A 15,846-nucleotide genomic window follows, 5' to 3' on the forward strand; every position below is an offset into this window, starting at 1 on the left:
GGTTTGATTGAAGGCCATCTTTGATTTATTGTTTCTCATAGTACTCACACCAAATTATTACAACATGGTTACTACCACTGGCTCTTGGTTTTTAATGAAGCACACACCCACAAAATATCCTCTAGTCTTTAAATGTGTGTTTCTGATGTCTCTGTTTACACCCATGTGTCGCCGAAGGAGATTATGAAAAACTGAGGTTCATTCTGCTGAAAGTCATTTAGCCGGATTAAGACACAACTACAGAGCACTCAGAGAACACACACCTTCGCTAACGCCATGGTCACTAAACCCCAAACAATCAGAAAATAGTTTCCAAGCTTTGTCAAAACAAAATCCAACTGATTATTAGGCGAGCTCTGAAAGTATAAAAGGGAGCGCTCCTGAATGTAATTCATTGATTGAATCACCAGTCCTTGCACCTAGGGCAGAGCACACGTTGTGGGGATGTCATCTTGATGACCGCGGTTTGTCCCGATCTGTACAACACCAAATAAAGTAATCCAACTGGAAACCAGCTCTCGACATTTGGAATGAGGTTTTACCAACTAAAGTTCGTGAGTTTTCAATAAGAATGGGATTTTCTATAACGGTGGGTCTATTTTTCCTCAAGATACAACATCTTACCTTTTCACAGATGCATGAAATCCATTTCAATGGCTGTGTGTTATCTCAGCTATCTGTTTCTGTTACTGTAGCATAAACCATGATTGTCCCATTCCAAAGGTCGCCCAGATTCAGATTATGATCTGGATCTAGACCCAATCATGAGTCGTACTTGTCTCAATATTTTTGGTTTATATTAACAAAATGTTGAAACGGACCTAAAGTATCTCATACGATACGATACACAATCAGAATAAGATAAGATCCAAAGTGAAGTAACTCTTCCAAAACCAAAATTATTCATGCACAAATTTCATAAAAGTTTGCTGAGAACTTATCAAGAAATGAAAAAGACGCAAATTAAAGAATGAACAAATTAGACTGGCATCTCCTTTACTTCAACCAAGCCTAAAGTAAAATTAAATTCATGGCCTTGTAACCAAAATATAAGGTTACTGGATTTGTACCAGTCAGACATTTAAATGTGGTGGATCCATTATTCATTTTGGATCAGCACCAAACTGCACATGGTTATAGATGCCTTTTTTTTCATTAAGGTCTGTGTGTTATTCTGACAGATATTTAAGTTATAAAGAGCCATCCTACAATGTTAACAAAAGCAGAGGGGAAAAAAATATCTTTCAGTCCTCCCACATATAAGTACAGTATATTGAAAATTAATTTGGTATATTTGCTTTCAACATTATTCAAATTCATTATCATTATGGAGACAGTAGACAAGCACATAAATTCATAAGAGTTCAGAATTCAGTTTATCCAAAGATATCAACCACATCTCTGCCACTGCTAAGATTTAATTCATTCAGAGCATTCTTTTTCATGTGTTGGTGATGTGTTTTTAACACAGGGTTGTTGTTTTTTTTTAAAAAGTGGACCTTGAAGTAAGTTTCTTTTTTTCTAAAAATATTTTTTCATCATACACTCAGAGGAACATCACAAGTTGTTTTAATGGAATAATCCAAACCATTCCAATATATCCCTCATATAAGAACATTATAATATATTCTGAATGGTGATTTTCAGCAGTGCACATCATTTATCAGTGTAATGTCAAAAACATATCAGTATTTAAATTTTTTGTACAAATACTGTATATTGATAATACTGAATAGTGAACATTTTGAAGATATTTTCTTCATCCCCATTTTCTTTTAAACAATGTGTCCGCATTAAAAATAATGTAAGACAGGCATCGTTCTGATTAAAACATATTAAATACAAAAACCCAGAAGGAAATATTAACAACTGCACAATCAGTTTCCTGTTTTAAAATGCAGGTTTTACTTATGCTGTCCCAAAGTGTTTATTTTTGTGGGAATACTGGATGCCCTAAATTAAGCTGCTGTATTAGTGACTGTCATGAGATATCCTTTGTCGTTTAGCTTGGTACATTAGAAATGAAACTGACAACTTTTTGTATTCAACTGTTTCCTAAACACGTTGCTCAAGGCACATTTCAAAATGTTTTGATACCGACACCAACAGCTCACCCTTATTATCTTCACCACCACAATCCGCTTGTGCCTGCACACCCAATTTCAGTCATGACAACATCTCAAGGACCTCTGGCCTAAATTTCAGTCACAGCCAGCAGGGCAGAGATAGTCTACCTTCCTTGACAGAAAGGAAGACATCTGATTATGGCAACAATTGGCATAACAGCAACCTAGGACACGCACAACCCTGAAGGCACCTACGGAGACACATCATGACGGGATGTGAGAAGATTGGGGTCAGCCAAAAAACTCCTGACAGAGTGAGACAGAGAAAGCCAGGTGTGAAGAGAGAAGAAAGAGAAGGTAAAAGCTGAAAGAGGTCGAAGTAGGGTAGAGAGAGGATGTGAAAGGGTAAGCAGGAGAAAAGGTCCTGGCTGCTGGGTCCCAGTATAGGGGTGACCCACTCTGATAGCTGAATGTTCCCCTCCACCTCCAAGACGGACACCAAGGCTGTTCTTGTGCCAGAGTTAATGGTGGAAACCGAGCTGAAAGAGATGCGCTGCTTATAAAAAAAAAGGTATTTCTTGTTTTCATCATTTTCATTTTTTCACTTTTTTTGTGCCCCTACATAACCATACAATATTTACAGCAAAGATTACATAAAAGATCCTTCAATATTTTGTCCTAAATTGGCTGAAAACAAAAACACACTCTCATTACAAAAGTCTATCCATAAGTAAGCATCAGCACCAGCCAACCCTGATTAGGCTTAATAGTGTACAAACAAGACACAAAAAAGCTCTCAAAAATCTGATTAGAAGAGATTGATTATCGGATAATTCTTTGTCATCTAGGCCATTAGGGAAAGGGGTTATTTAGGATAAATTTCATTTTTAAATGAGAGCCACTTTCCCGATGAAACTATATAAGTCTGAACTTTGTTGAAATTAATGGCTCCTTTGTTTCAAAATGATAAAAATGTAGGAAGCACTTTCCAATGAAAAAAACAAAAATGTGACACACAGTGATTTACGACTGATATAAAATGCACATTAGGAGGACATATTACGTTACTCTGTGATATTGGCTTTTAGAATCATTTGTAATGTATACAAATCTAGAGACAATTTATTTTATCCTATAAAGCAGCTTTTAACTTTTCCACTCCGGTCAGGAAACATCATTAGACACAGAGGGCTTTCACTCACCATTAAACAGAGTCACAGATACGTAACTCCTTAAATATTCACAGACAAAAGGTCACATGCTGAACTAAATCTGTTCAGGTAGAAAATGCCAAAGGATAACAGTCTGTGTCTGTGAATACTTGTGTCTAAATTTATTCATTACAGTATTTCACTGAGGCCTTTTGCTACATTCATAGATTCAGGGCCTTTGGTACGGGAACAAAGACATGAAACATAGCAAACACATTTTTACCTCATGCCACTGAGAGCTGTCTTTTAGGTTATGAGATTGCCCGTGCTGACATGTATTTTCATTTGTTTGCATGGATCAAGGGCCAAGGAAGAGTTGATTAAATTTAGAAGCAGACCAAAATTCTGAATCAATTGAGGCTTGTGAGACTTTTATATCAACATGGAGTCAACATATAAAAAATAAAAAAATTCCCCAGACTGGAAATAAAAATACCCAACACTAACAAATGACGATGTTCCACTATGAAATGTTATATCCAGGAGTGGGTCCAAAGTGTCATCATGATAATGACATAACAGGGTGTGCATAACGAAAGTCCTTCCTAGTCCTACATTCAATGAGCAATAGTGGCTTAAACCCACAGTCTTTATCCATTTTCCCAGCCTGAGTTTCAGCTGTTTTGAGGACAGAACCAGCTACTAAATAGCTGGAATATGCTGCGTGCTACTGTGTAATACCAGCTCTTCTCGACTCAAGTTAACTGAGCTCAGCAGTTTTCTGCTGCTTTTCCATTGTAGGTTGTTGGCGCCTTAGGGTACATGGGATGCTGTGGAAAGCTGTCACGGTGCAGTCTTCAATGTGAGACACACACCTCTCATGATTTTCACATCAGCTGTTTAACATATGTACCTCCTCAATGAGCAGTTGCAATTTAAAAGCTAGCATTTGCTAAAGTAACATGCTTAGCATCAAACAATTAGAGTTCTGTATGATTTCATTTGACCTCTTAGTACTTGCCCAGCTCACATAGTACAACAAAATAGCTACTAAAAAATTAGCACCATGTACCAGATATTCTTTTTTCAGTGAAAATGCAGACTCAGAAAATACAAAGTCTGAACTTTTTCTAGCCACTGTATGGTGTTTGTTTTTGGCACAAATACTTTGGAAGCTATGCTTACTGATTTAGACATTAGAACCACTCCAGGCCTCCAGAAGAGACTTTCGGTTCCTAGCACGCACACTGATGCACCACCCTCCTGACAGATTGGATGAGATTGGACAGGAAATGAACCTGTACTCAACTTCCAATGAACAATACCTGGGAGATAAATCGTATGTGGATGAAAGTAAGGTGAGGTTTTGATGAAGTTTTTACTTTTATCCTAAAGTGAACTCCTGCTATATGAGGCAATTTAATGACTTACAGTGACACAATTACTGATTAGACTGAAAAGACAGGTTGTTGTGCACTTTTCATATGACTTCTAATATGAGTAATGTACTCAGAAAGACTACAACCTAAGGCAACAGGAATGAATAATTTATAAAACATCAACACGTGGACAAAGTAATGTGAGACAGGGAAAGCAAATCGGAAACAATTTGACATCTGAAAGAATAAATGGTAGTAAAAAAATAAAGTTATAGATGGAAAGGAGCAGAGGGGAACATGTTTCTTGCTCTTGGCTGTCTTGGCAGGCTGTATAACATTTTTAATATTTGATGGCAGATTCTACAGGTACTGCAAACACTTCTCACAGTCACAGAGAGAAATATACAAGGTCTACCAGACACACGTATCTTAACTGAAGACATCTCAAGGTGATCTCTTCAATTTCCACCGCAAAATCCATTGAACTCCAAATCACAGTTCCACAGCTGTGATAGGAGGAAGTGATGTGTGTCTGTTGACTCTGATATGAATTTAAAAGGCAACCTTTTAGTGATTGATTAGTGGGCATTTCTGAACTCATGAATTTTGACACAACAAATGGCAACAAGAACATAAGAACAAGACTGAAAACTGTGCACTGAAACTTTTAAAGTGATTAATAATGAAGTTGTAAACAATCGAGAATGTTCCAAATCATCAGAAAGGTGAGCAAATACAATCTGGCTGATTTTCAGCATTTTTTCAGTATTGGTGATTATGACAGATGTTTTTTTAATCACACAGACATTGGCAGGACATAAATAGCAATAGCACCATTAATTATGAAAGTAGTAATCTTCAGAGTAATTTAGCGGTTGCTTAATGCTGCCGCAGCACACAGTACGTTATGTTGCACAGGCCACCCCAAATTTGTATGACATCCTCTCCTTCATCTGACAGATGTTAAGGGACCTCAGGGAAATAAAGACTGCTTTGTCCCTTTTTGTAGACTGGATTGACGCTCTTAGAGAAGATCAATTTATTGTGAAGGTAAACCTCCAGCTACTCTTCCACAATTTACACACGCATTCCCTGGGTAGAAACAGGGATTGGTACCTTGGCCCTCCTGGGGTCCAACTCAGACACCTCCTGTGTCTTTGCCACAGTGACATGTAGATGGTTCAGATCACATCATGTGCCAACTGTCCCCACTACAGTCCTGTATCGTCCTCATCACTCCTGCTACTGCATCCAACTATCAGAAAATTTATAAAGGTGGTTGGACTTCATACAGCTGTTGAAATGTGTTGTGTAGTGGGTAAAGAGGAGAAGAGGCTGGACTCTCCTCTGCAGGGAGTTTTTAACCACTCTGTTTGACTCATACATACTGTGGTCTGCCAGCCAGGTAGTCAACAATCCGGGACATAAGTGGGAAATCCCCATGTATCATTATTAGCTTCTGGGTGGATATATTGAAGGCACTGGATAAGTCAAAGAACCTGACTCTCACACGATTCGCCAGCCTGTCCAGGTGAGCACTGACTCTGTTCATTGGGAAGATGATGGCATCCTAAACTCCTAGCGAGGACTTTTCACTAAACTGCAGGGCCTTACTATAACCCTGACCTGCTCCAGAACAAGACCCTCCATCATCTTCATGAGAAGCCAGGATCTACTGGGAATAGATTTCTTAGGCACTGGAATGAGGTAAGATATCTTCCATGGATGGACCCTCTGAAAGTTCATGCTGTAGCCACAGTCAAATACTCAGTTGGGGAGCACAGACTTCAAACACCCCTGTTTGGAGATCCTTCAGCTGTCTTCTCACATTCTTGATTTTAATTTTTTTTTGTCTTCTCTGAGATATGTGTTGGTAGACTCTTGTCATCCCACAGAAAAGAGGTTTTCAACTATTGAAATAGTAGCCATATAAAATGTGGTGTAAATGACGGGTGGATTCTTTTGTTATTTTGGCAATGGCAATCAGAACAAGCCAAGCTCAGGTTATGCTGAAGACACAGTGAAATATTCCACTCAGCTGAGGAGCACAGGCTGTGAACACCCTGGGATGGTCACCATTTGGGCCAGTAGTCTTCCTGGAAAGGAGATTCTTCAGCTGTTTTGATGCTTGATTTTTACTTTCAGTGCCACCTGTACTATTCCAATCTCTTCTCAAATGTGCTCCTCTTATTCAGACTGGCCTTGATACCATTTATAACCCAGAGTTTATTGTTTGCATGTCATGACATTCTAAGTTACGCAGAAAATAAAAAAGTTTCTGAATTTTTGTGTTCTTCTGGGACTAGTTACTCAGAGAAAATGATAAGTGTGTATTTGTCACCTCTGCTTTGAAGGAGTGCTTTGTAAGTTCAAATAAATCTTCCAATGAACTGAATCTGTACTGATTCAATTTGACTTGCTCCGTAGCCAATAGAAAAAAAACCCTTTCGCACACAAGACCCAAAATCTTAGAGTTAGTCTCATGTGAATTTCAAGAGAACTGCAGTGATGCTTGCTGGGATATTAGAGACTCCAATTACTCTCCTTTTAACATTTTCATTGCGTAAAAAGCATTAAAGGGTATTCATTGTTACACTTCCTCCTATAATTTTTCTGTGTTCAGGGGGATAAGTGTTGTCAACATAAGACCCTGTGTCGTCCCACAGTGAAGAGGTTGTTGACTGCCGAAAGATTAGCTATATAAAGTGTGATACAAATGACATTGACGAGCGGATTGTTTTGTTATTTTAGCAGTGACAAGAAGCACAAGCAAAGCTCAGGTTATGTAAAATGTGAAATAATATTTCCTACATACCACAGTTACATTTGTTTTGTCTAATGATGCCAATACCTGGTGATGGCATTTAATCCAATAAATCTGAACCCTATGTTCCCCCATCATAAGAATAAAGTTAGGGCATTAGCAGTTCAAGGTGTTCCATTAAAAGGCTGCACTGTTGATACTAATTTATCTAATAATCTAAGTGTTTGGCCCATCTCCCTCTTCTGTACTGACTGGCCTGTCTTCAGCATCATCTCCTCCTCCTCATAAGCCCATTATAAATATCCCTCTCCTGACAGGAGCCTCTCATTGGAAGCCACAGCACAATTCTGAAATTCTGACTCACCAATAAGCCCTCAATGTTTCATGAGATATTTGCAGGTCTGTGTTACAAGATAGAAAATAACTTTAATGGAGTGGAAAAACGAAGATGAAGAGAACAGTGGTGATACACACACAGGCAAATAGCACTTGACAGAGAAAGAGAAAATAAGCCAGAACATGTTAGTTTTATGTTCAAGATTTCATGACTTTACCTGGCTATGTGATGATAGGGTAGGATAATGGTTAGTGTCATAAGAGAGAGATCACAGCTCTGTGCTCAATGCATTCAATAGCAGTAGTAAGCATGTAAGGAAAACACTTAACCTTAATTTTACTAGATGTTTATGTGTGAGTGTTCCTCTACGTGAACAATTAACCATACAGTTATAGTCTGTTTTAGGTTGGTCGGATAGTGTCACCTTACATTTGGGCAATAACACAAAGAACTACTATTTACATCATGAAGGTTAGATCCTGCATGGCTACAGAATTTAATTAAATCAGGGAGTTGCCAGTTCTTGATAAAATACACAATACTTGACTAAATTGCTTTTTGACAGATTTGACAACAGCTGTAGACAAAATAAATTACTGTATATTAATAGATAAATAACCCTCCTGCTCACCTAACTGTGCCATCTAAAAGCTATAGCACATAAGACACCCATAACAGACGGTAGTCAATGTTCATGTGCTGTAAGTATTCGTATTCCATTCACATTCCTGGGTTGGCTGAATAAACACTACAAAGGCCTCAGTGGGTAGAATCTCCATCAGACACGGTCACAAGAGGCCTAGTTAAAGCCCTCCAGTGCTAACATTAGCTGCATTCACTAGGGAATCAATGCTTATTAAATTCAAATGTTGTAATTAACACCAGATTCAGCTCAAGGCTAAAGTAAGTGGTAATTACCAGAGCTCCGCGGTGCAGCAAAACTGTTTGAGATGTTGGTCAATGGTTAAGCAGGTCTTTATCTAACAGTTAGAAGATAACCTGTTTTCATTAACACATGTTGAAATCAAAATCACTGCAGATCTGATCAGTTTGAAAGATGCATCAGTGCCATCATCACATGCAAGTAAAATACATGTCTCAGAAGCCAGAATGAGACCTTTTTTTTTTCTAATTTTATGAACTAATCTGATCCCCGGAGGGAAATTAAGAGAAATTTGTACCTGGTATTCATTAGGCCAAAAGGTGCTGACAGCCAGTTCAACCTGGTGCCACTGTTTGGCATGAGATCCCGATGTGTTCCACACCGGATCACCAAGTAGACCGCCATTGACTCGAACATAAGCCCGCAGAGCCCCTGGACTGTGGCCATCACGACTGTACAGGAAGTAGCTGAACTGGATGCAGTGTGTGTCATTTTCACTCAGTGTCTGCAGCAGCATCTGAGCTCGATGACCCACGGCATGTTGAGAGGAGTTCACCAACATGTAGGACCCTAGAAAGAGCAGAAAAAAAAATAATTCAGCTATAACATTGCCATTTTTATAGACCACAACAGCGCACCATCTGTAAACATTGTCACACATGTTGCCTTATCTGTATCAAACCAGGACCAGAACAAACATGTTGCCATCCTTCTTCTGCGCAAGCGCGAGCAGGCTGCAGTTTCATTTGCTCAGAGCGAGTTTGTTTGCATAATTTTGCGTTTTTTTCCTATATTTCTGCATGTATTTTTCTAACGTAATACTATTTCCTCCGGGATTAATAAAGTATCTATCTATCTATGTATCTATGTATCTATGTATCTATCTATCTATCTATCTATCTATCTATTTGCCAGAATCATCAGGACGATTGGTTTGAAAACATATCATCATATCATCCAAAGCTGTTTAAATCAATCCACTGGACTTAAAGAAAGTTTCTTGAAAATGTTTCGCCTCTCATCCAAGACTTTTCGTCAGATCATCATATCAATAAGTCATTTGTTAGTTATTTTTGGCTTATTGTGTTCCTCCTAAACAAGTTGTCATATATGGTCATGAGTGGCAGTGAAACATGTAGTTTAAAATATCTGCAGTGCTTGATGATTTTTAATAAATGTACATTTAAAACCATCTGACATTGGTGTTGCAGCGAACCCTGTCTCCACAGGCGGCTGAAAAAAGATACTCATTGGTCAGAGTTCTTTTAGTTATGATGTGATCTTTTTATGGTATTTATTCATGGTATTTGCAGGTTATTCAGATGAAGAATTTTCAAAATCTTTCTAATGTGAAAATTTCAATTAGACGGTTTCAGATAAGTGATGGGAGTTGTATATTAGCAAATGTGAGATTTGAGTTAATGAGCCTAAGCAATCATGTCACAAAAAAGAATCCACAAAATAATCATTTTAAAAGGGTGAATTAATGTGAAGAAAAATGAAGTAATTCTTCTGGAACTTACTCATCTGTGTAAGTTCCAGGTAGGTGGTTGATAACGTGAGAAAAATGTACCCTGTTGAATAAAACCGCACAACTGATGTTGGCTAAGGCATTAGTTTGTGTGAATACTTGAGAGGATCACAGGAACATGTGAGGAATAGGACAAAAAGTCAAACAGACTGAGCAGAAATGAACTGATGGCTCTTTTCTCCTCTCCAAGGCGATGCTGAGGTAGGAAACGAGATTCTCAAAATCCCCCAAAGCCTACTCTAATCAGGATAACATAACCCTATTGCCCTTTGCCGAGCATCTGTCCTGCCTTGAGTCTGTGCTCGCTAACGTGATTAGCACAACAATGTTGGAGACCTTCCTGTGTACTCACATAATCAAGCCTGTTGTCTTTGTACTCCAAGGTCTTTCTGTTCTCGGTCAGAAATGAGCCTCTGAGACCAGGCAGTCACAGCCTTGGCGCCAGGTGTCCTGAAGACATTTATTCTAAACTTGATGTAATAGCACGCAAATATTGAATGGCAGGCAAAGAAATCTCTACCTCCCACACCAACCCCATCTCTAAATTGAGAAGCATAACTGGCAAAGGATATATACAGTATATACACATATATGTATATACAGTATATACACACACACACACACACAGTGCGCCCTCGTTTTTTGCGGTGAATTTGTTCCAGGAACCACATCCGATTGAGGAATCCGCGATCCAGATCGTGATCTATTTATCTTGTTATTTACGGTAATTTAAACATTTATGAACCTCCCCATACTGATATTAAACCACCTTCTATCTGTATTACTTTTACTCACACTCGACTGTTTAAAGCACTTTTGTGTCTCACGAAAGTCCGTGACTGACGGAATGTAGCGCACTTCTGGATACCGTTAGCCAATAGAATGCATTTACGGTATCACGTCACTGACTACCAAAAATCCTTGATGAGGTGGAGTTGCAACCGTTGGTGCACGAATGCGTGAGGGCGCACTGTGTGTAAGTGTGTGTGTATATTTAATTTCTTTTTTCTTTTTTTAGATGAGGATGATGGTAATTCAGATACGTTTACCCTGAGTTTTAAAGATGTTAAACAGAGAACCTAAGAGATATAGGGACGGTCAATACCTGATGGCAAATGCGTGGCCTTTCTCACCAAGCCCCATTGCCCTGTAGCCCACTGTCAACAGCCCCTGATTTATGTCTCATCCTGAGGTGGGGATCTCAGCCCTCTCATTTTGCTTTGCTTAATTAGATCTTTAAGAATTCTTCCCTCCTGCACCCTCCAGGCCCACAAGGGACTCATAAAATAATAGCAAAGTGCTGATGTGCTGCAGCAGTACTGTCCTCACCGCTTGTTAAATCCTGGATGTGTGCCCCCTATTTTATATATAGACATTAACACCTCTATGTTGATTTTGCAAGTTACATTAATTTCAGAGAGGGATGTGTGAAACAGTAATTCTGCTAACCTCAAGCAGGTTTTGAGATTCACCTGGAAGGCAGGTAAAGTGATTTATTTATTTATTTAATAAGGTATTGCTGGTGTGTGCACATAATCTATTCAAATATAAAGGTCACTGAATTCGACACTGCTATGATGATAAAACATTCAGTAACGACAGTCCAGGCTGTCTGACTGGCTCTGGAGCCAAAAAAACATGATACTTCAGGCAATGTCTGCGTCTTAAGTGTTGCATGAATGTACTACAAATAGGTGGAAAAATATTTCAAGGCAACTTCTTTTAAAATATAAAATGTAATATTATTTCCATCATTATTTTAGATTAAATGTTTTTAATAGAAATTTGTCTGATCTCACTGCTATGAAACCCACATCCAAATATTTTAAAGGCTCAAAAAAAGTACAATTTTGATTGAATATGTGACAGTAGCTAGTAAATGTGAGACATGAGGTTTAAATAGCACATTGAGAAGAAGCTCTGGAGGTGAAGAGCTGCAGAGCGACTAATACTGCCTTACTCACAGAGACGGTGCTCCCCAGATACCTAAATCTTTGGACTTTTCTGAGAAGTTGTCAGCCTTGATTTCATCAACTTCATGACCGTGAGACTGTACCTTGTAAACTTTAGTCTGTCATTTTCATTTAAGCCTTTATATGATTCCCAAAAACGAAAGCTATTGAAGTCTTTTCTTTCTTCTGCTTGAAGTAATTTCTACCATCTAATCAGTGGCACATGTACCTTCTGTTAAATTACCCTTCTAAAAAAGAAGATTGCATTAGCCAATGAAATAATATTAATAATAAGTAAATTATAGGATTCTAAAGGGTATCTACTTTTTAAAATTCATATGATGACTTTGGAAACTGAATTAGTCATTGTAATTATAATATTCACATCTTAATCAAATGTTATAATTGAAGATAATGTGCTATTACTGAAATTGATTAAATGAGCTAAAGCTGAGCTGAGCCTTTAAATCTTCTGTCTAAACAAATTGCAAAATAAAGGATGAAAATAATTAGGTGTATAATTTAAACAAATACAAATCCGCCCACTTACTTGGTGGTGAACACATTCAAAAGCATCAAGGAATTTTTTGAACAAAAATTTGGGGGAAACACTTTAATGGACATGACAAGAATAAAACAAACATGAAAATGGACATCAAACTGCTCAGGATTCACAAAACTGTTTTTCTTGGTGTGTCTCCCTCACCTGTGGTGTTCCTCCTGGGTCATGATTAACATCACTGTTATTTTCTTACAACACACTTGTACTAAACCCCGGCCATGTATAAAACATGCTAAATGATTTGCTCTTTATTTCTATAAAACATATTATTTGCTATAAAATTAAGTGATCTCAAATACAGAATTTTGAATCTTCCAGTTAAGGACCATAGCCTAAACCTAAATTGCTTTCAACATTTGTGTATCTGTGTGTGTGTGTGTGCGCGTGCGTGTGTGTGTGTGTGTGTGAATTTGGTGTAAGCAACAGGTATACGTTTTAGACTCATGTTATATGATGATATGATCTCCTAGTTTCCTGCTTTTAAATACTGAATAATATCAGTATAATCTGTATCACAGCTGTATAATTAAGTTTATTAAATGTTTATTTCTTTTGTCACTTCACTACCCTGTTTGATTTTTATTTGCCATGTCAAGTAAATGTCATGTTTCCAAGAGGTAAATTATTCTTAAAAATGAATAAAACCCATCAGATCAAATTGTTGTGTGCTACCATATACTGTATGTCCCCACACGAGATAACACATTATGAATTATGGAATAAAGCACTGTGCAATCTGATAAAGTTCAACCCGTCCACTGCTGCCCCTCCCAAGGGCAAAAGGACATCCATAACAAGATTAGAACTGATCTGGCACATCATAATTCATATGCAGCTCTGCTGGACAACAACCTGGTCACAGGCTGGAGGTGACACATCTGAGGTTAGTCAGAACAGATGAAGAAGGAGAAAGTGATGATAACGGAATGAGCTGTTTGGTTTGTGCAGCACTGATGCTTCAGGTAAGGTCATAACCATGGTGGAAAACACAAACTCGAGGAACATGCAAATAAAAACAGTCTTTGACATGGGAAATAACATGACGCTCAAGGCTAAAGCAATTTTCTTCTGTTAACTTTCACCCTGTATCAAATGTACCACACCTTTGACCCATTCAGCAAAACTAGTCTTCTGTCATCCAAGGTCAGATTCTGACTAACCTCAAACACAAGAAACTTTAGGGACCAGAGCTCTCAATATAATGGGATCCTTGATGGTTCTGGCTGTATCATTGATGTTTGTTTAAACCCTGACCTACACATGAGCCTAAATTTAAACTAATCCTGGAATGAAAATTCAGATAAATTCTTTGAGGGTCTGATGTGCCCCTATTTATTTCATTCAGTCCACAATAATCTGTGGCACATATAAATAAGTAAAGGAAAAAATACTGAACTGAGGGAAGAGTGAATCCTTGGCCATTGGCCTGAAAAGCATATTAGTGTTGTTTCCTGATGTTTGGTTTCATTCTGAGACTTTGGATCACAAATGGGAAATTGTGTCATTATGTGGTGAAATTCACAAAGCAATGAGAGCTTTCAGCAGTAGAAACTGTGATCACAGACATAAATGCCATGTTGCCATCACCAGATGTCTGTGTGTTTATTACCCATCATTGTATAAGGTAAATCACAGGGCGATTCTTTGATTATAAGTTAATGTAGCCGCAAGAGGACACAAGCCAGTGTCTTATTGTGCCGGTCCCAAGGACAAATACAGAGGGTTGCGTCAGGAATGGCATCCAGTGTAAAACTTTTGCCAAATCAAACATGCGAATCAAACCTATGACTTCAATACCGGATCGGTCGAGGCCCGGGTTAACAACGACCGCCATCGGCACTGTTGACCTACAGGGCGCTGGTGGAAATTGGACTACTGTTGGTCGAAGAAGGAGAGGAGGAAAGTGTGCCCGTAAGAAGAGAGAGAAGAGGAACACCAAGAGTATAGGACTGAGAGTATGGATGTTGAATGTTGGAACTATGACAGGAAAAGGTAGAGAGTTGGTTGACATGATGCAGAGGAGGAAGTTATACATACTGTGTGTCCAGTCCAGGAGACCATGTGGAAAGGTAGCAAGGCTAGAAGTTTAGGAGCAGGGTTCAAGTTGTTCTATCATGGTGTAGATAGGAAGAGAAATTGAGTAGGAGTTACCTTGAAGGAGGAGTTTGTCAGGAATGTCCTGGAGGTAAAAAGAGTGTCAGAAAGAGTGATGAGTCTGAAGCTAGAAATAGAGGGCGTGATGTTCAATGTTGTTAGCGGGTATGCTCCACAGGTAGGATGTGAGCTGGAGGAGAAGGAGAAATTCTGGCTGGACTTTGATGAAGTGATGCAGAGCATACCTAGAAGTGAGAGAGTTGTCATTGGTGCAGACTTCAATGGACATGTTGGTGCAGGAAACAGAGGTGATGAGGAAGTGATGGGCAGATTTGGAATCCAGGACAGGAACGCAGAAGTACAGATGGTAGTTGACTTTGCAAAAAGGATGGAAATGGCCATAGTGAATACTTTCTTCCAGAAAAGGCAGGAACATAGGGTTTGTAGGAGCACACAGGTAGACTACATCTTATGTAGACGGTGTAATCTGAAGGAGATCAGTGACTGTAAAGTAGTGGTAGGCGATAGTGTAGCCAAACAGCATAGGATGGTGGTGTGTAGGATGACTCTGGTGGTGAGGAAGATGAAGAGGACAAAGTCAGAGCAGAGGACAAAATGGTGGAAGCTGAAAAGGGAAGAGTGTTGCGCGACTTTTAGGAAGGAGTTAAGACAGGCTCTGGGTGGTCAGGAAGTGCTTCCAGATGAATGGACAACTACAGCTAATGTGATCAGGGAGACAGGTAGGAGAGTACTTGGTGTGTCATCTGGAAGGAAAGTAGATAAGGAGACTTGGTGGTGGAATGAGGAGGTACAGGAGTGTATACAGAGAAAGAGGTTAGCCAAGAGGAAGTGGGACACTGAGAGGACTGAGGAGAGTAGACAGGAGTACAGGGAGATGCAGCGTACCGTGACGGTAGAGGTAGCAAAGGCCAACAAGGGGCTTATGATGACTTGTATGCTAGGTTGGACAGTAAGGAGGGAGAGACTGATCTATACAGGTTGGCAAGACAGAGAGACAGATATGGGAAGGACGTGCAGCAGGTTAGGTTGATTAAGGATTGGGATGGAAGTCTAGGTGCAAGTAGTGTGATGGGAAGATGGAAAGAGTACTTTGAAGAGTTGATGAA

At 39.0% G+C, this 15,846-nt stretch overlaps 1 protein-coding gene across 4 annotated transcripts in view; it reads right to left on the reverse strand.

The window, feature by feature from the left end:
- The window catches only part of ptprub (protein tyrosine phosphatase receptor type Ub), a 195,339-nt gene that overhangs the window by 100,047 nt on the left and 79,446 nt on the right, over positions 1-15,846 (reverse strand). For all 4 annotated transcript variants that reach the window (XM_068323141.1, XM_068323143.1, XM_068323142.1 and 1 more), the window contains exon 3: positions 8,879-9,150. In XM_068323141.1, the coding sequence (XP_068179242.1) occupies positions 8,879-9,150 (272 nt within the window). The remainder of the gene's footprint in view (positions 1-8,878; positions 9,151-15,846) is intronic.

The sequence above is a fragment of the Antennarius striatus genome, chromosome 9 (genome assembly GCF_040054535.1).
Source record: "Antennarius striatus isolate MH-2024 chromosome 9, ASM4005453v1, whole genome shotgun sequence".
NCBI classification, from domain to species: domain Eukaryota; kingdom Metazoa; phylum Chordata; class Actinopteri; order Lophiiformes; family Antennariidae; genus Antennarius; species Antennarius striatus.